Here is a 22,812-nt window from a genome sequence, read left to right as displayed (position 1 = left end):
AACCCAATTTTCAACACTTGTGTTACAAGTCCCATGAAGTGGGGGTGAACCTAGTGCCATATACTGGAGACAATTCAAGACTCCGTGCTATCACTGATAAATTTTCGAAAAACTGAAAAAAGCCCCGTAATACTTTGCCCGACCTCAGAATTGAACCCGAGACCCCTTGTCCGGACTTGCAACCAATCGACCAACGAGTCAGTCATTATATCATTATTTGTATCTGTTAATATAGTATTTTTCTGATTTCGAAATATAGAGTATTTTTTTGTTTCTCTGTGTTATTCCTCTGGTTGAACCATTTTTTTCCTGCTCGGTTACAAGAAAAAATATAAAAAAAATGGTAGTTCTTGATATAGAGTCCATTGACCTTTCAGTAAATAAAAACCTATACTAAGAGGAAAATGTTTTTACATATACACGGTCTCTGTAGTTTATATATTTAATGTAGGTATTAAGAAATATTGATATCGTCATCGTATGACATTTTTGACAAAATATTAAAAAAATATATATTTAAAGTGAATTTTTATGATGAACACGAAACTGTTTGGCATAATATATCCGTCTTCATATATATTTTACTAATATCAACAACAACATCAACACCACTCTCTTATCTAGTCAATGCAGATTGGTCATTTCAAAGTTATATTTAGAAATTCTAAGTCCAGGTTTCTCACGATCCGGAGCTGCGGACAACGTAACAGGATACCGGGGCTCCTGCTCAAAGTAGGAGAAGGAACTGGGTGGTATTTAGTCAGTAAGACTCTGACACTCACGAAGGTTTTTTCACGATGTATTCCTTCGCTGATTGTCAGTGGCGTCTAAATGTTCTTAAAAATACGTATACCTAAATCGGAAAAAATCATATTGTACCTACTACTGTTGGTAGTTTTCGCACCCGCATCCTCATGTATGAAAAGCGGCAGACGGTTGCCCAGCTACCGCACCAAACGTGCAGTGTATTATTTTATTTTATTTAAGAATCATAGTCTGAAGGTGGGGGAAAATGGTTACCGGGGCTCCGGCTCAAAGCAGGAGAAGGAACGGGGTGGTTTTTAGTCAGTAAAAGTCTGACACTCCCTAACGCCTCATCCAAGGCGGAAGAAGTCATTGGATGATTCCCCACCCCCCCCAAAAATGTGGTGGAAAGTAGAAGACATTATGCTGACTCTAAGTAACTACAATTAGAATATTGAATTAGGACAGGAAGTTTATTTTAAATAAACACTCCTTGTAATAATATTACTAGTATAACTACCATATTGTCATAATACTAGCTTCTATCAGCGGCTTCGCTCGCATGCGCCCGCGTGTACAGGTGGTTTATATTATAACTTCCGTGAGACATACTAAATAATAGTAGCAGCGCGACAATCGCCACGTCGTGTATCGCGGAATGCTGCTCATGAATATGAGCTTCTAGCATGGGTTGAAACTAGTCGAATTTCTCGTCAAATAATTAAACGAGTAAGCCGAAAATCATAATTATTTTTTTACGATTGTATCTACTATTATTTCTTTGCACAAGGAAAAATATCTGCATAACCGGACAGAAGGCTTCTAAACTTGTTATCAGTTGCATTTCATTAATGATTGTTGACATTGATTACAAAATAAAATGACATTCTAAGCATTCTTTCAATGACTTCCGAAGCTTGTAATTAAAATATTAACTATCATTAAATGTTGAATTTATTCACAGCTATTAACTTCAAGGAGGCTATTTACCTAATAATTATTATTGTCTTTTTTCCGATTGAAAAAGTGAACTATTATAGGTGTTTCTTATTGATTATGCAAATATAGTAATTTTCTATTTGTAATAATTGCTTTGCAAATACCAGGAAAGATTTTATTTATAGACTTAAAATATAAAGAATTGATCAGTTTTTTAACACAAATTATGTCCTTATGTAAAGATATTTATGTATAATTATATATTTAATGATCGTGGTGGCCCGGATGTTTAAGAAGACCGCTTCTCATGCATGAGAGTGCGAGCAATCTACCAACGCAAACGGCATGTGATTTTTTTCCTTTCTGACCATACCATACGACACGGGTAAAGTTGCAAGCAGATAACTAGTAGTTTTCTAATATATTTTTAGTTATTGGGGATTAAGATTTCTATATAATTTCCATGGCTTACAATATTAATATACCTTAGTTTATCACTTCACCAACTACAATACTTAAAACTATCTAAACCCAAAAGATATCACAACCATTAACCAACTTAAATCTTCGTATCTACTTCGAAACCAGTCTAAACACTATCTCCAAACAAACAGGTATAAACAAAGAGATAAATATGAAAAATAAACGTGAGCCGGTATCATGGCGCGAACAGACAGATTCTCTGTCACGTACTCCGTATATATCGGCCGGAATCGCGATGGCTTTGCCGAATATCGCATATTCGTACCGTTGCCGCGAAACTGCCAAATTGCATATCGATATGGATACAGTGTACGAAGATGTCGGTTGACTGGATGTGGTAAATAATTGTGATGTTATTTTTTTTTTGGTATATACTATACAGGATGTAAACGGAATGCTCTTGAAAAACGCTACAATTTTTTTTTTTGTTTTTATAAGTTTAGTCGTTTTTGTTTTCGTGTTATTCATGCAATATTAGCCTTAAGCAGTTGATTACTATTATTACATAAAATTAACATTGAATTCCTTATTTTTTGAAAATAAATTCGATTTTGTTTACAGCCTGTATGTTATTCTGATGTCCTCTTGAATTTAACTCATTTATTTCTTTGATATACGAGTACATTAGTATTTATTTTAATTTATGTACAGATTTTTCTCGCATTTAGTGTTTTCATCTGATCAAATTAAAGAACAATAAAATTTCTCTATTAGCCGAAATAATATGACATTGAAATACTAACACATATGTATGTACCTATACACACCTCAATGAGAAACAATAATTGTGGATAGGATACCTAAGATACGGTTGTTGCTTATTATACTGCAACATTGTAACTTTAGTGATAATTTTATCATCATGATAATACTTCCATTTCCCGAGTTGTTATACCAACAAAAAAAAAAAAATGGAAAATAAACCGTTTTCATATCGGATTAATTGAATTTTATCGTATTATTATTATTTAATCAATTTGACATTTTGACATTAAATTACAGACTTGATGACACTTAAAGTTATCTGTTATAATCTGCCCAGGTGTGATATGATCTATATACGATTTCGAAGAAAACCAATAAACCTCAGTCGTATGTTTAATGAGTTCCAAGATAATTTTGAGAATAGGTACTAAATATTTCATTGCATTTTTTAAAAAATAATTCCTGCTGGAATGAAGTATAGGTACCTCTTTGTGAATCTTCTTCCAAAACAATCGGTATCAAATCAAATATACATATAGCTCGTTTAAAAAGAAATACATAACTTTTTTTTACAACGTCGCGCCTTCAATTTCCGAAGGAGTAAGTAGAGGTGTACATTATAGCACGTAATGCCAATGTACACCCACATTTCACAATTTATATTGTAAGTTCCATGTTATAGGTTGTGAGCCTATTGCCAAATACCGGGCACATTTTCAGACTCCATGCTACCACGGAGAAATTTTCGAAAAACCGAAAAAAGCCCAGTGATCGAACCCGAGACCCTTTGCCCAGCAGTCGCACTTGCAACCAATCGGCCGTCGAGGCAGACGAGGCACTTCGAATTATCTTAACAGCATAACCCACAACAGCTGTTGTTAAAAATTCCTTCGTTTTTGATAATTATAATTATTCATAGAGACTTCGACCGACACGGAAATAGAACTGCTGTCCTCGAGAACAGGAAAGAGAATCTATTAATTAAAGGCCCTGATACTATATCAGAAAATAAACATGTGATTATATCAATAAAAACAATATTTCACTTATTGTACCACGGAAGTAAAACGTTAAATAAAACTGAATATTGGTGAGTTCACCAAGTACCAAGTAGTTATTATATGTTTAACCAAAACCAGAAGATAACCAAATTATATACTTAATGTCAATACAAAAAAATCTTATTGTAAGTGGTCAAAGGGTTTAGGTTTAATCAGAAAGTACTGCCGGTTGGTCTACATCAAATGTGCAATCCCTTAGTCAGTTCTTACGATACCCTTGGGACACTTACTAGAAAAAGAAGGAAAATACCTACAGATGGTGATAATTGTGTAAGTCTGACATCACTACACGGATTCATTTTTTTCTGAGAGGACCACTGGTAGTCCCGCAGGTTAAGGTTGTTTATTGCTTAACCAGACCAATCACACGGTTTTCTTAAGGGGGTAAATCATCCAATGGCTTGTCGCACTTTTGTACGGGGTGAGAAGGAGTGTCAGACCCTTACTGACTAAAAACAACCCCGTTCCTACTCCTACTTTTCGAGTCGGAGCCCCGGTAAACCAGCTAGGTAGTCAGCAGATCCGGATCAGGTATCAGCCCTACTGGGCCTTATCTGTTGTGGTCTGGTGGCGCTTTGAGGCGACGTGACGCGCCGTACGCACGGGTAAATCGCATGGAGTTACGTTTTGTATTTTTACTATATTAGAGCAGCCACTTCTAGGTGTCATACGTCATTGTGTCCGCCGAATGCATTCGGATGTGACTACCGTTGGCAGCGGTAGGTTTTATTAATTTTTCCACACGTAACGAGGTGCAAACTGTACGCCACCGCGCCTCTCGCGCCGGATTTATGGCGCAAATTATTTTTTATTCGAAGTGAATAAGTGCCGAGTTATCGATATGAAGTTCGCAATTAAATTAATCGATTACCCGATTATTATATTTATTATTATTCGCACAATGAATTTTTATTTGTAGTATTTATTTTTATTTGGATAGGATTTTTACATTTTTGTCAATAAAAAATAACTAGAGTCTAGCACAAACAAAATTATTTATGTCATACTTAACAAAGACGGTTTAGTTACTAAACTAATCTTGGTTAGCAACAACTGTTATTGTTAATTTTATAAAAAATGGAGCTACTAAACTTCATCAAATAAATTTTCGACATCTGTAAATCCACTAACACTGTTCAAACCATAAATTGTGAAGCCTGTAACTTGATTTGTAAAACAGTATTGTTGCATGAGTATCGCTGATCGCTTACCACCCGTAAACCGACTGCTTGTATAGGTAAGCATCCACAGGCTCGCATCGCACGCATCGTACGCATTCCGTATGACGTCATCAGTAATCATCGCATGTAGGCATTGCTGATGATGCGGTCCGTACGGTGCAGATCAGTGGACGCAGTTGTATGAGTATCTATACAAGGCAAACTAAGATCCGTTGCGTACGATGTGGACCTGTGATGGCTTACTATTTGCCTGCTATTCCATTAAAAATCAATATGGATAAAAAGCAATGATTCTCCTACATTTATACTAGCCACACCGCGACCAATAAAAAAGTATAACCTGACAATATCAGATTACTAAGAATATCAATAGCCAACATACATCAATAATCACATGTGTCTTGAACTATGACATTTAATTAGCATTTAGGAATAATTACTAGTAAATAAATTAATGAAAATATTGCGTATGTTTACACATACAAGTCTGTTTATTTATCTAAGTGCATACATGTTTGCGTAATACATAATAACGATTATTAATAGTTAATACAGAATTCTATTAATAGCGATGATTGGAAGTAACTAATTTTTTCACTGACTAAATAAGGTGATACAGCTAGAATTACGTTACGACTAGTTTCAAGCTACGACAGGGTTCATAAATGTTTGACAGTAGTCGAGTACTATAATCTCGTCGAATTGTTACAATTTTCTATGTGTCATGATAGTTTTTATACAAACACACTAATAATATTATAAATGTAAAAGTTTTTTGTTCGGTTGTTTGAATGTTTGTCCGTCAATCACGCTGAAAGTACTGAACGTATTTTGCTCAAATTTGATATTCAAACAGAGTATGAGCTAATTTGAATGATTGGATACTTTTTTATACCACAGAAACGCGGGCGAAGCCACTGGCAGAAGCTAGTATACTATAAATATAACAACATGCCTTAAATTCCCCGAAGAAGTAAACAAAGCTGTATAGATATCTACACATCCTTTTGTTGGAATTGGAGTTATGTTGGCATCCAATCTAAGAGAGATTCTGCCTATTGTACTATAACAAACACAATTCCTAACTCTAAAGGAACTACTACAGAGATTTCTGGAAACACAAAAGCCTAATACAATAACATGTTCTCAAAATTGAACTCAATAATTGAGACATAAGTTTCAATTTCAAGATAGCTGCAAGTAACAAATTTCCAAATAGTAGTGACGTAATTTCAATATATATACGCAACGTCACGCCTTTTATCCTGGAAAGGGTAAGCAGAAGTGCACATCACGGCACGTAATGCCGCTACACAAGGATACACCCACTTTTCACCATTTAAGTTATAAGTCTCATGTATAACTGAAAATTTTTCGAAAATCCAAAAAATACTCAGTTATACTTTGCCCGCTACGGAAATCAAACCCTGAGACCCCTTGTCCGGCAGTGGTACTTGCGACCATTCGACTAACGAGGCAGGCAGTTAAAAAAGATAATTATGCAATAATTACACAATCTAACTATCTACGTGATCGTAGCTATTATAAAATAATCTAGGCAGAAATTATAAATAATATCTAGATGCTCAAGCGCTAAGTTAATACCTAGTATTAAAGTGAAAGAAATGAAAGTAATGTTCGAGATGTCAATGACCTCAGAGCGATCGAGACTGGTTGACTGACAAGATATAGTTTATTAACTCAGTACAGTTTACGTTAACTATATAATTAAATAATAATAATAAATTGTTCATAACGAGTTGTTTACGAGTATGTATTCAATTTAAAAAATGCAACGTCATCCCCGAAGGAGTAGGCAGATACTGTGAATGTGTACACATTACGGCATAATATATGTAAGTATTAAGAGTACTTAAAAAATCATAAGAACGTAATTTGCATTTTATACCCCACAAAAAGGGTTTCAAATACCATAGTACGAGTTCTAGATTTTGTTTGCTGTGGTCTTAATAGTTTTACGTAATTAATGTTGTGTATTTATCTACAATCTGCTTTATACATATATTAAAATAAAACTTTTTAAACAATTTGATTAAAAAGATCTAACTTTACTAACAAATTATTTTGTCCACAGAAAACATAATTTTGATGATCATGAGACGCAACTAGCAACGACTTCAACTGAATGATTGTGTAAAAGCCGAACTGAATGTCCATTGCAATAGTACCTCAAAAAGAAATGGAGTGAAACTATTACATTCGGTTTAAGACATTTCTATACACATGCACATATTTACTAACTAGTATACAACATACATACGATTTACAATTGTACTGTGTCAGTAGGTATTTTTAATGTTATTGAATGACTAAGATAATATGCGTGTTTATAAACCTAGCTCATTAGTAAAGTATACTCCTAGTGTTTATTTACAAACTATTCTTGCAATGACCTAGGTTAGTTGTTTCAAGGCCATTTTAGTTGCTACGTAACCTAACAACGTTTAGATATATGATAGACCTAGAGCATGGTCATTTGGTCTTATCAACCATCGCATTCTCAAAGCAGTACTGTGAATGTTCAAACTTTCTTATAAATTGAGTTAAATAATAGAAGTTTAAATACTATTTCCATGTCTCAATTGATCATCATCGTTCGTTTTCCGAACTCCTGGACATAGGTAGCCTATGTTTGACCATTGGAGAGCCAGTTACACATCATTGAACTGGATATTTTATGCATCTAATCTCAGCTTCAAGTATCTAACCACCACCAGCTATCTTGTGGAGATCGTCACTATACATACATAGTTGGAGGCCGCCCTACATTACGTTTGCCTAGATATGGTCTCCTCGCGAGAACACGTAAAAAAAACCAACTTTGGGCGTAAATTGTGTTCTATAGTTTTATAGGTAAAACAAGTCACAAGCCGAACAAATACATTGAAAGACTGAGAGCGTAAGGCAATAGGGAAACTTCGTTCATTAGTTATCGTCAAGTACTTAAAGTTAAGACTTGTTATTGTTAGTAAAGGGTGTGTTTTAAGGGTGTCCTTTGTTTCTTTGGTGATCAGGCTTCAAAGAAAAATGAAGAGGGTGCTAGCTCATTGAGTGAGTAATTATAAATATTTTCGAAGTTATTTTCTTTAGAGAGGTAACGGTGTTGTTGTTAAGCTTTTGTTCATGTTATTCGAGGATATTGATAAGAGTACAATATGCCTCAGGTTAAGAGAAATTATCCGTAATGTAAAATAAGTTTAAAGTTGCCAACCCAATATTGCCAGTTCTCTACATCATTAAAAATTGTGAATACTAGATAACTTTATACCTAATTTATATCCAAACCTAAGGTCCACAGGAATTTGTTAAAAATTCCCATTTAACAACATTGACCCTTATCTACCTTCCTGAAACAATTACAAGGACAATAAAAAACCGGTAAAAAAAACATGCGTCTTCTACATTTATAATTTCGCACGCATATTACGCGTGGACATGTTATGACATAATTTTGTCTTGTCCATAGGCGGTTTATTTCACAAACATTTGGAAATACACTATTAATTTTTTACAATATTAATTTATCGCTGCATTAAGTACAGTGTTGATGTGAACTCTGGTATTTAAGATTTAACTTGTGTTATGGGTACCAGCGCTCTTTAAGTTTGCTCTTAGACAATTACATTACAGTCAGGTAGTCAGTTACCATAGAAGGTGGCGGATGTCAGTTTATTCCAATCTATATTTATATTATTGATGTTATTTATTTCCACAAGAGCCTGTTTGTGTGTTGTGTAATGTATGTTTGTTTGTTTGTTATTTGTTAGTTGTGTTGTGTTTGCTGTGTGTAGTTATGTATGAATGGTGTTAGCGCGAGAATAAATTGTGTTTATAGTTTGTTAAGGTAAAAGTATTGATAATATGAGTAGGTCTTCGTCACAGCATAAGCCGAATGACAAACATGCATGTTTGCAAGAGGGTAGTTACAGTGTTCGTTCAGGATGTTAAAAGATGGCTTCCAATGAATAATGACGACTATAGAGTAGTTCTAAAGCGTTCCACCTTACGTTATATGATCGCCGTTTTTTTGTTCGTATAGCAATGTAGTGTTAAAACTGTTTGGAAGAGCTGACGTTGAATTTGACATTGTCATAGAGTACTGAGGTTGGGTTTTAAACGGTTTTCTTGTCATTACTTTTAGTACAGCTCTTTGTGCTCGTTCCAATTGAAGCTCAGGCCGCACCACCCCAAAAATGCAATAGCCTAGTATGGACTGACAAAGAGCAAAATAAATTGTTTTTAGTATTTTAGTGTCAATTGATAAATTTTTTAAAAATATAAATTAATTTTCGTACACGCGACTTCAGATTTCCTAAGATATTTCCAATTAAGGTGGCTATCTATATACACTCCGAGATATTTGATAGTGTCAGCTCTGGTTAGAGTTGGACAATCGCAGAGCGAGTAGGGAGCGGTGGTTGTGCAAGAATGAGCCTTGAGTACAAGGGATTCTGATGAAGGTTGGTTGGAGGATGTTAATGAAAAAGTCAGGTATGTGGTCTTTGTTAGGTTTAAAGTTAAAAGATTATCAGCCAACCAGTTCATCACATTACCAAGTGCCTGTTCTGCAAGTGCAATAGTTGAACGCCAGTTACTGTCATGGATAATCAAGGCTGTGTCATCGGCATAGGTAAATATTGAACAGTTTGGAAGACTAAGTTTACAGAGGGAGTTAATATAAGCCAGAAACAGAGTGGGGCCCAAAACCGAACCCTGAGGCACCCCGAAAGCAAGGGAAGTGTCGTCACTTACAAACGAATCAATCTTGACGACTGAGTTCTGTCTGAAAGGTAGTCTTTGAAAATTTCCAAGGTATGAAACGTATACCCATTCCTTCCAGTTTTGTTAAGAGGTGGGGACAGAGACGGTATCAAAGGCCTTGGTTAGGTCTAGAAAGATACCTACGCACTTTTTCTGGTTATCCAGTTTAACAATATGTACAAGTGATGCCACCGCGTCTTCCGTGGATTTTCTAGCTCTAAAGCCAAATTGATTTGGCGCTAATATGTGGCGATGTTCTAAGAAGCTAACTAGACGGGAGTTAAGTATCTTCTCTAGCACTTTGGATAAAACTGGTAGCACCGATATTGGCCGATAGTTATTCACATTGTCTCTGTTACCCCCCTTGTATATCGGGTGGACGATTGCCCTCTTGAAAACTTTGGGGAATTTACCACTCTCTATACAGATGTTACAGATGTGTGTAATAATTGGTACCAATCTATTGCTGCATTGTTGAAGAAGCCCTGCTGTAATACCATCCCATCCGGCGGCTGCATCTCTGCGCAAACTAAAGATTATGGTAGCGACTTCTGGATGAGTAATAATCAAGGTTTTTTATACTAGGATGTTTTTTTTTATATTACGATTTTATTTAGGCCTCTTTACCAAAGTCAGGGTCACAAGCTTTGCCCCTCTATAAATTATTATTTTATAACAATTTCCGTCAATAAATTCACTCACGTCATCGCCAAAAAAATTCATCTTAGAATCGTGATGCCAATCAAAATGTGTTTAATAGTTTTTGTAGATAAAGTGACAAATATAGACACACTTTCAAGTCACGATTTAAAAGTCAAGTTGTTTATTTTGTTCTTGTTGCAGTTTTAGTATGTGTCTACAGGTCACAAAGTGTCCACAGAAAATATTCAACATGAATATGTACTATAAAGATGGCATAAATATAATGCAGATAGATGGTTGAGCAAATTGACGTTACAAACCAGTGCGTGATTTGAATATGCCGATTATTTTCTATTCTATCTCTTCACTCAATTTTAACAAAATCGGTTTAGTAACTTACTTATGTATAAATATGTGACAAACATCACTTTCAAGAAATTTTTATAGTGACAGTTCTTTTTTTATTCTGTTTAGAGTCTTGAATCTTGAGAATCTTGAAGAAATTATACTTAAACTTTGTTTATTTATTCATTTTTAATCTACTTAAAAGGTACTTCATAGAGATTTAAGTTTATTGACTCAAGTTAACCTTGAATTAACTACAGTTTAATTATTTAAATATTCGTTTACATCTGTTATGAGAGCAATCATGCAAAAGATTGTTTACAAGATTACTTTATTTTTTAAATAGAGAAACCCGTTTTGTTGATTCAATGCCAAATTTATCGAAATGCTTCTTGAATGTTCTTTTCTGTGCATTATAAAAAATGTTTCTTTCGGAAAATTTTTGATCAAATATTTTAAAAACATTGTTTTTATATTAATTATGGCTGGCCCCTTGGGTCGACATGTCGCTAGTGCGATTGCCAGGTGGGGCGTTTTGGGTTGAATTTCCAGGATCTGGCGTAGTACTACTAGGCTTTTTACGGTTTAACAAAAATTTCTCAGTAGTAGCACGGAGTCTGGAAATGTGTCCAGTTTATGGCAATAGGCTATTATATGGGACTTATAACATAAAATAATGGTAAAAAGTGGGTGTACATTGTATAGCGGCATTACGTATTTTTTTATTCGTGTAGTTATTCATTTAGTATTATTCCGATTAAGGGCGTGATGTAGGATATTTGAAGTTTTTGCTGTTTATAAACATACCCGTAACTAGAGAAAAATAGTCGAAAACATTTGTTTCAATATTTTTAATGTTAAGTTTCTATTTGTGACACAATTACCTATTTTTTATTAATATAATCAAGAGTAAAAATATGCAAGACATTATGCAATATGCAAATATTTGACATTTACGTAACAATTTTGGTCGATTACGACAACTAAAATAGTTGTTATTGTTATGTTTTTAACTCGTTTTCGTACTATATCTGATTTAGAATCAATGTTTAAAATACATTTGAAAGTCTTTTAAATGCACAATAGGCACAATGTCACGCCTTTTTGTCCCCGAAGGGGTAGGCAGAGGTGCACAATGCGGCACGTAATGTCGCTATACAATGTACACCCACTTTTTAACATTTATGTTTTAAATCCCATGTAATAGGAGGTAAACCTATTGCCATATACTGGGCACAATTTCAGACTCCGTGTTACTACTGAGAAATTTTCGAAAACCTGAAAATATCCCTGCAATGTTATTGCCCTACCCGGGAATCGAACCCGAGACCCCTTGTCCGGCAGTCGCACTTGTGACCTCTCGACCAACTGGGCAGTCTTTTAAATGCAAAATTTAATAAAGGACAATATTAAACAGACCTAAGCGTTAACCTAGGCATACTTACTAAGTATTACTTAGATACCCACTTAGTAAACGAGTACAAAGTATCAATTACAAGGTCACGTGACCTACGCTGTACTTAAGTACAGCTACGTAACAAACATACGAACAATTACTTACTATGTGACATATTCTGTGTAACGCATCGGTAAACACAATGAAACAAGACTGGTAATTTTCTAATAATTGTTTCCGTTCCATTTAATTTTGTTTTGTAGTGTATTCAAAAATTAATGTTCGGTGAGTACCATATACAAAATTTACGGTATTGTTACTACTTGTTTAAAAAAAGGTTTGATTTAGAAATACCATTAAATAAATGAGTATGCATGAAGAGTTAAATGTATGTAAAATTATATTACAGGAAATAGTACACAATACAAAAAAAAAACAAAATAATTCCAAAAAAATATGACAAAATTGTTTTTAATTTAGCTCTTTTGCTATGATAAAATTGTCTCTGTTTACCTCAATGGAAGACAAGTCTGACGATATGTAAATAATAATGATTTAGTGAATATCTAATACTAACGGTATTCCGTATTTTCTAAAGGTTATTTTGTTATGATATTTTTACAAACTCTTTATATACAGCGAAACCGCGTTATATAATTTTATTTCTAGGTAAATATTGTTGTGTATGTGTTATTTACAGACCATACATAATCTATCCCTATTCCAAATAATATATCACCATAATACATAATTTTATTTCTTGGTAAATAATTATTAATAATAACGTTTAAACAATTATATTTACGTACATGACATGATGTACAATAACAAAACCATTTGGTTTTTCCATAAACATATTATTTACGCTAAGGTTTTCCAGCAATTTCTTCAATATTATATTTTCTTTATGATGACAAGACGATTTATTTTCATAGTTATTTAAAACGATAATAGTTTTATTATATAAGTGATGTAGAGATGTGTGTGTGTGTCAATATGAATGCAAATATCCAAATAATCTAGACTAATAAATTTTGGAGTGTCCGACTGTAATATTTCAATACCCACTCTAAAATGGTCGTGCGAAAGATACACCAAAATATATTTTTTTTAATTTTTGTCTGTCTATTTCTCTAATCTGTTAAATGACTAGACCGATTTTGACGGGACTTTTGTTGGTTAACTGATATACTATGGAGAACTGCAGGGTTGGCGCGGGGGCTATGCAACTGGCTGCCGTGTAACGATTCTCGCATGGAGAGCGACTCTTGATGTCATGTGTATATGAACTTGTATGTTTGTAAATGCACCCACGATACAGGAAAAATCCTAGTGTTAAAAAAATAAAAGTTAGGCTACTTTTACGCGAAAAAAGCAACGGGTATCGGCTAGTAATAACTATGATAAAAGACTAACTCAGAAAATTAGTCTTCTTCAATTCAAACACCTTGTTTTAGGTAATCTACAGCTCTGAACGTTTATCATTACTTCTACCAAATATCTAGAAACACCAATAAATTCCTTTCACAATAAATTCTATCGAAAATGACTATGAAAAAACTTTTCACGGCAAACGGTATGAAAGTTCTCCTATGAATCTCACACAAGGGTGCAATCAAAAGATGGATAGTTTCTGTCGTAATATTGTAGGAACGTGACCAAACCTTTTCTTTATATTTGTATTTTTAAGTTTACTGACCAAAGGTTACTTACCTACTAACAAATAATTTAAAATAACGTTGTTATTATGTATTTTGTGAGTCAAAGTCCAAAGATTAATATAAGATACAGTCCAAAAATAGAAAAATTACCGCTTTTGTGAAATAAAGTAGTCTTGATTTGCAAGGAAACAATTTAAATCAACATATTCAAAGGAAATTCTTGATTCCCAAAGATTTTTTAATACAAACAAAAAATGAAGTCGTTGACCCAGCTAAATCAATTTTATCGAAATTGTTTAATCTATTTTGAAAAACATGAATACGCAAATGATATTATTTTGGCTAATTTAAATGAGCATAAATGAATCCTACTACCTCCTCAATAGAGTTCAAAAAAGGCATACTTATAGTCAAAATTAAAACTGCGTTTAAAAAGACTGACTTCCAAAAACTAAAAACCTTAAACTAAAAGCCAAAAAATAACCATCATTGTACTGCTTGTGTCTATTCACTGATAGTTTACAAGTCGGTGCCACAACCTCCTCTGTTTTGGGAAGTCGGTTACTGAGGACAAAATAAAATATATATTCGTATGTCTATCTGTCTACGTGTGAAAAGTTCAAACTATGAACTTTATTAAGTTAATTTTAATCACACAATTTTTTTTTCTTTTGACTAATCAGATATAAATTTGCGTCACAGTTAGCCTTGTAAAATCGCATTGATCATTTATTTTTTAGCTTTATTAATTAATATAAAGGCCATGATAAATAACACAAAGTTATTTTGAAAATATTTTGGCTTAGAAAAATAAAAAGATTCATGTTTTTTAGACAGGTTTTTGTTTAATTTTAAGTAATAAAATTGTCGCTGCAATTTTTGTCTACCTGAAGTGATGGAGGTGAGACTTAATTATTGTATCAGTTTATGCATTTTGTTTAATTAGTCACAATTAAAGACTGAATTTTTTAAACTTAATTTTTATCGCATCTCTGGAAAAACAAATTACAGGGCAACGTCACTTAAATTCATCAGAAATCAAGACCTTTATAACTTTTATACAGGTTGACGTCCAAGTGGCACCAGATGATCGGCAACGTTTCAACTACACACACACACACAACGTCACGCCTTTTTTTTATCCCCGAAGGGGTAGGCAGAGGTGCACCTTACGGCACGTAATGCCTATACAATGTACACCCACTTTTCACCATTTTGTGTTAAAGTCCCATGTAATAGGGGGTGAGCCTATTGCCATATCCTGGACACAATTCCAGACTCCGTGCTACCACTGAGAAATTTTTCGAAAATCCGAAAAAAGCCCAGTAATACTTTTCCCGACCCGGGAATCGAACCCGAGACCCCTTGTTCGGCAGTCGCACTTGCGACCACTCGACCAACGAGGCAGTCAAGTTTCAACTAATATGGGAAAAATATAAAAAAAATCTAAGTTCTACAATTTTGAAATTATCGTGATTTCTGTATTATCCACGAAAAAGCGGTGTCCTTTTTCTGTATGACGTAGGTTTTTTTTTCTGATAACAGTTGGAGCCTTGCCGATCACCTGGTGCCACGTGGTTGTTGATTTCAGAGACACCCCACATATAGACACTGGCAGTATAGTCGACAAAAATAAATCAGAGATTCAGTAGCCTACCAAAAATAAAAAGAAACCATTTACATTTATCATTAGTCCATTCCCTTATTTGATATTCTAATTTCAAAATATGAAAAAAAAAATACGTTAAAAAACCTTCCATACTAATTAGCTAGCCTAAAACGCTAAATCGCAACCAAATTCTAGGCTTACTTTAGCATACCTAGTACGTGTGGGCGTGTGAAACATGCAACCAACACTTAATTTGGTTGCAGGCTGCACGGTTGTGGTCGCAACCGCAACGTACGCCATTATGACATGTTAATTTTTAATCAAGTACTTACTCATCTAAAGATACGGTGGCGTTTAATGTATGGTTTTTAGCTAAAATGTCGCTTATGTTAGAGGCTCGTATTAAGGTGATATTTTTGTTTGAAGAAGCCGGGGCGCCCTGCGGATTATATAGGCCCATGATTGGTCATTAGTGAAGGATATTTAAACCGCCTCGTGATTGTTGGGCCGGACCTCGCGGATACATTCGGCTTCCGCAGAGGGCGCTCCACGGTGGACGCCATCATGCGCGTAAGAGACCTCACGACGGGGAATGCAATGGGGTCGTTGTGGCGGTGTCTCTGGAATCGCCAACGCTTAATTCCCTACCCTGGAGCTCCATACTGGAGGCACCCTCAAAAAAAAAAAAAAAAAAGGCTGCTTGTGGTCGCAACCGCAACGTACGCCATTATGACATGTTAATTTTTAATCAAGTACTTACTCATCTAAAGATACGGTAGCGTTCAATGTATGGAAGTTTTTAGCTAAAATGTCGCTTATGTTAATCGTTTTTAGGTGATATTTTTGTTTGAAAATTATATAGGATGATTGGTCATTAGTGAAGGATAATAAGGATACAAACACGTATTTGTACTCATGATTCAATAATTTCCAGCCTCCGTTTATTTTTTTTTTAATAGGTATATTTTTGTATAAATATATTTTGTAAATGTACTATAAGAAATATAAAAAATTTACAGTTTCTACCCACCGCTTCACCAGCGTTTCCGTTCGATGAAAAGTAACCTATGTGTTATCCCAGACCATAATCTACCCCTGTTCCAAATATCATCCCTATCTCTTTAGCCGTTTTGAAGTATTTGAGTAACAAATATGCACACAAACTTTAAGACTAAGATAAGATTTATTATCACATTTAAACGACTAAGTATATTATTCTTCTTTTATTTTGTTTTGCCAAAGATAAAACAACGAGAAAATTTTGCTAAAGTTCATGAACAGTAACAATTTAATTGGATTGATTGATCTATAATATAAAGCAATCAAACGATAATAACCATTTAGATTTTTACACCTATGTGCGAAGACCATTTTTTTTTATAGCATAAGCCGGTAATCGAGCCTACTGATCATCTGATGGTAAGCAATCAAAATAGAGGCGTTACAAGTGACTTGCCGGCTTTTTGAGGGTTAGGAATTTAAGGGTTGTTGGAGAATCAGGAATTGGGAAAGGGGGCAATCAGGCCTCTGGTATTCTCACTTACACAACGAAACACAACACAAACGTTGTTTCATGTCGGTTTTCTGTGAGGCCGTAGTATCACTCCGGTTGAGCCGGCCCATTCGTGCCGAAGCATGGCTCTCCCACATTTAAACGAAACGAAATTATAAGAACTTCATCATCATCAGCCGGAAGAATTCCACTTTAACACAGAATGTTTGAGTACCTCTATATGTATACTTACGTATCATCAATAATCGATCAAAACAGAATATATAATTAATTCCTTATAATTTTTTTTTTAACGTCAGACAAGATAAAAAATATACATATACAATTATTACAAGACTAGAAGATATCGCGCTCGAAAAAATCGGTAGGCTCTTATAAATTTTTCCTTAGAAAAAAAAAGTTGATTTAATAAGTAAAACTACTCATAGTTAAAACTCGATGCCCTTGACCAAACACACGTTCTTGTGTTTAAATAAAAAAAAAAACATTTGATCAGCATTAACAGCGAAAAGAGTAGGAAGTAGAATTAACAGTGTAGGGATTGTTTGGTTGATAAAAGTAAGGATACTATGAAAAAATACATGATAATATTTATCTTCAGAACTAAACAAATAAGCAGCTTTTTCATATAAGCAATCATTTGAGATTATTAGCATTTTAAACACAATTCGACGAGTGATAAGAAAAATTAAACCAAAAATAAATAAAAAAACTATACCTACATATTTATAGACTAAAATAAAAAAAAATATCAATGTACGGGGATGATACTGACATAGTAAATATTCCACAAATTCTGTGAAAGCTTGTTTGTTTCATTAACGTTTCGATTCACTCACAATCTTATAGTGTGAGACGTCCTCCGTGTGATAAGAGGCCTTTGGGCAGCAATGGCCGCTTATAGGCTGATGATGTATAATTTGAAATTCATGTGAAATTGTGTTAACCAAACCAAAATGTTTGACCTGATCTGAATGATATTTTGCTTAATATAACCTCGTTTGACATAGGTAAGCCATACGAATGAATTTGTAAGTAGAAGCTAGTTTTGCTAAATCAAAATCATCAGACCGGTTATGAAATCAAGGATTTTTGGATACACGAGGTTAATAAATTTTAATTCGTATTCAACTTTTTAGTGACGTCAAAGCAGTTTTGTTGGTTTTGTAGGTAAAACAGTGTTGTATCAATTTTATTCTAACATTTTTAATTATTTTGTCAATATATTTGATCTTGTTATAACTTTCGTGAGACAAACTAGATGAATTATTATGTTATCGGCTTACTAACGTGCCTTGGAATACTGGTCATGAATATCTATGCCTCTAGCATGGCCTGAAACTAGTCGAGTTCCTCGTCAAACAGTTACGGAAGTTAGCCGATAACAACATAATAATTACTTAAAAGATTTGATCGGTTATAAGATTATTCCACAGTTTTTTACTCAATGCAATAGTAATTAGATGCATGGAATATTTTTGAACGATGTGATCAAATTAAAATGATTCAAACGTTATAATTTGTTAAATTATGCGGAAACTAACGTCTTCCGTCAAGTTTTATTGTGGTATATTTTGTATATAAAAATTGACATTATTTGTATAACCTAAATATACTAAAAAAATAATCTTGAAATAAAACGAGTATTTATCATCTAATACGAAAAAAAACATACTATGGCGATATTATGTCAACCAGTTTAAATCGGACAGCTGCAGAAATTAGCAATGTGTGACCTATTATACAACTATTGTATAATATTAAGCTATAAACGAACAAACAATGAGTCATACCTTCATTCATTTTAACTAAGCATTGAAATCAAATCAATTAAAAATAAAATTCTAATCAAAAATTTAAATAGTACGTATTTGGGGTTTATACGCATGTTGTTGACTTACGCAAAAGAATTTTAAGCGGTTATCGAACCCAGCCTAATTGTAAGTGATTGTTATTCGAAAACTATTTCATTCAAATAGTGTTTGTAGCGAATCACTTTAAAATGTTGTCAAAGTTAAATAGTGATATTTTGATCATTTCAGATCAAACATAAGTAGAAAAAGTACAAGCAAATGACCTCATTATCATTATGTAAATAGTTATACATTCTCTAAGATGTATAATAATTCATTTTACAATATTATTTTTTTCATTATTAAACTAAGTATAATAAAATTTTCATGTCATTTTATAATGATACTGGCTCTTTAATTAATTAATGATGTAAGTAATTAAGTAAATGTAAACTTACCTTTATGTGAATTTACTGTGTACGTAATATCCTCAAACACTAGATGCACCGGTGGTCGTTTGGCCATGCGATTCAGTGCTTTCAAAGTAGATCCAGCCCTTTCCAAAGCTGCTGGGGTCCAATTATTTTCTTGGCCTTCATCACCCACCTCAGGATTGGGGTTGCTCGAAGTGGATGCATTGGCCAACGCTGCCCCCACTATCGCCTTACGCACCAACGGTATTTGCGACATTTCTATATTATATTCTCTCACTATTAAAATTCCAAAAAAATCAATCACACAAAATATCAATTCACTTTTTTACATATAAGAAAATAGTTTTAAAATTCATAGAATATCACAGTGACTTTTTATACAAATTATAAGTTTTATATAAAATAAAAATCAAACTCAAATTATATATAAAAACCCGGAACCAAAACCGAAAATTAATTCCGTATTTTTTAAATTCGATTTTCGATTTATACTTCGACGTGGCCGTTGCGTGAGAGTCACGATGCGGCCGGCGCGTGCGCAGTTAGGCGTTGGCGCAGCGCAACTGGGCATTAAGAAGCGGCTTTAGAGATTATACCGATGCAATTAAACTAAATGACAAAATAATGAAGTGATTTACCTATCAATTAAGATTAATTGTTAATAAATTGTCATCTCTTATTTTTCTAAAAGGTTTTCCTGTTGACTTTTTAAACTAATTGGTTTATTTAAAAGGGTTTTTCTGTAGACATTTTCAACTATTTTGTTATAGTTACATCTAGTTAGTTTATATACACTATGGAGATCTCTCATATGACTTAAATGAAACTGTAAGTAGTACTTGTCCTCAGAAGCATAATACAACTAAATATTTTGAAACAACCACCGAAAATTAAAAAAAAATGAAATATAATAAATAATTGAATTAATGAAGTACTAAATTCTGTGTGAACAGCTCCATATTCTTTGATCACAGAAGAGCTGTATTATTGTAGGTTGTCTAGGAAAATTACGAACATATGGCGCGGCTGTTATAATGTCGTACTTGTAAAGAGTGTTCAAATTAGCTCAAAGAGAATAATGTTACTTTTTGGGTCACCTACTGGGCCTGTTTCGCTTTTTGTAAGTCATCATCCAAGACAATAAAAAATGTGTGGTTTAAATTAGGTTATAAGAGGTTACTCCATATGGTATAGTCTACCTAGTTATGATGAGGACAAGAGTGTCGTTATGTACGTCAGCGTCTCAAAATTGTGTTCTGTTATCAATATTCTCAGGAGTCTCATATCAAAGACTCATTCCAGCTCCACAATTATTCGAATTCAGTGAGTTATATTTAAATAATTTTAGAGCTAGAATTTGTGCTTGAAATCCAAGAATATTATTATTACAATACAACTGTTGATTACAATATGACAATATTTGTTCAAAAATAATTATTATGGTTCTGTATTTTCTTGAATCAAAATTATTTCTTGAATTCAGTCTAAATGACTTTGCGTTGCGGGAGAACCACAATGATGTATCGCGGCCCTGCTTGCAGCAAGGTTTATAGTCAGTAAAAATCTGATACACCCTCTCGCCGCACCCAGGGTTTTCGCCCTGGGTAGGTGTCACTTTGTATAAAATATCAGTTTATTGCAATTTTTAACCGACTTCCAAAAATGAGGTTTTCAGTTTGACTTGTATGTATGTATTTATGTTTGTGTGCCATTATCTCGCGTTTAGCTGAACCGATTTTAATGCGGTTATCAGAATAGTATTTTAAAGATTCAGGAGGTTTTAGGAATATTAACCGACTTAAAACTAAAAATGGAAGTTCGCACTTTAACTTGTGTTTTACGTACGGTCCGCGATTAATTTGCGATTGAAGTATATTTCTTACAACGTAATTTTAAAAATATTATGAAAAGTCTTGTCTTTTCATCTATTTGTACTGATTTACAATTGTACAAGACAATTCTGGTAGTTTATTCAGTAAAACATTAGTAGTTTAAATTTGCATTTAAACAATTTAAATTAAATAGGTTAAATGCAAATTTTATGACTTTTTATTTAAATTAACCATGACTGAATTGAGTGCATTTAATCGGTTCCGGCACGGCCTAGTTTCGAAAACTATATACATAATTTTTCTTGACAATAGTGAACATTAATCGTCAAATTAATCATTGTTAATTTTTCAAGTAACTATGATTTTTTATGATTTATATGATTTTTATTGCATCACGTTGCCTATATAGATATGTTCTCCACACTTTATTATGTATTTATTAACGAATAAATTGGCGTATGATAAAAACTATACTAGATTTTTATTCTAAAACACAAGATCGACGACAGAATAATTAATGTAAAAAAAATAATAAAGACAATTCTAATTTGACCTTCTAATTTCACGTTTTGCGGAATTAATTTTCATAAAACAAGTTCTCATGAATTAAGTACAGATTGTAATCGTTAATGACATCAAACACGTTATACTTATTTCACAATAATAGTTAAGTATGTAAATAGACTGTCGTAGTGGCCCGGAGGTTCAAAACCCACTAACGGCAAAGTAGGTACCAATATGACATTTTCCGGGTTATATGTTCTTTCTAAGATTATACTTACAAATACATTGTTGTAATGTCCCGGAGGTTTAAAACTACCAACGGAAAGAAGGTACGAATATGTCATTTTCCGGGTTAAGATTAAGATTAATATTATACACACCATTGACACGGTGAAGAAACATATCGTAAGGAAAACTGGGCAAATAATTACTAATTATAAGTTTGAAATTAACAACCCGCATTGAGCAAGCAGGTTCGAGCAGTAATCACCAATAGCGCTCGAACCTTCACCGTGCTAGAAGAGGCCACCGAATGTTTTTCCACCTAAAGCTCATAATATATGTATACTATAATCTTAGATAAAACTACGTTTAAAACCTTCTCTTAAGTCTGTAAAATACTATGCTGACAGAACCTTCTTTTTTTGAAGTCGATTAAATTAGATAATATTGGCAAAATGTCGTAGAAAATAATAAGGCAGAGAAGTATGGAATTGATTTCTCACTCTATCAACTATTCAATGTGACCTAAACCACTCTAACAAGATTAATAGAGATATCACATATTATATCGGTATAATAAAACATAAATTAAGGAACTTCATTTAAATCTGGTCAAATGAGTCACTCGATTAATTATTTTAAAATGTTATTTCAAAAATTAAAAGTCAAAAATATTTATTTTAAATCGACCAGGAAAGCACTTTTGACCGTCAAAGCAAATATTACAATATAAAAAAAAAATTCTGTCTGTCGGTCAGTTCTACAGTGAAGCTCTTTGCTCGTTCCAAAGTGTAGATTCCTATGAAGAAGAACGAGCAAGAAACTCCATAAGTTACATTTTTTCAATTAGGTTCACAATACGATTATTTGTTTCATCGTTTCGATTGCTTCAACTATGTGAGAACAATGTTAAACTAATATTCCAAGGAATACGCAACATGCGTCACCGCTACATTATTTACCATC

General features: G+C 33.5%; 1 protein-coding gene across 1 annotated transcript in view; it reads right to left on the bottom strand.

The window, feature by feature from the left end:
* LOC118265299 (ATP-binding cassette subfamily G member 4-like) overlaps positions 1-19,869 on the bottom strand; it is a 63,969-nt gene extending 44,100 nt beyond the window's left edge. Inside the window, exon 1 of the mRNA XM_050705904.1 lies at positions 19,313-19,869. Coding sequence (XP_050561861.1) covers positions 19,313-19,544 — 232 coding nt within the window. The 5' untranslated portion in view covers positions 19,545-19,869. The remainder of the gene's footprint in view (positions 1-19,312) is intronic.
* Positions 19,870-22,812: the final 2,943 nt, after the last annotated feature.

Source organism: Spodoptera frugiperda, chromosome 28, assembly GCF_023101765.2.
Source record: "Spodoptera frugiperda isolate SF20-4 chromosome 28, AGI-APGP_CSIRO_Sfru_2.0, whole genome shotgun sequence".
Taxonomy (NCBI): Eukaryota; Metazoa; Arthropoda; class Insecta; order Lepidoptera; family Noctuidae; genus Spodoptera; species Spodoptera frugiperda.
The sequence above is the reverse complement of the archived record's forward strand: the minus strand, read 5'-3'. Positions and strand labels throughout refer to the sequence as shown.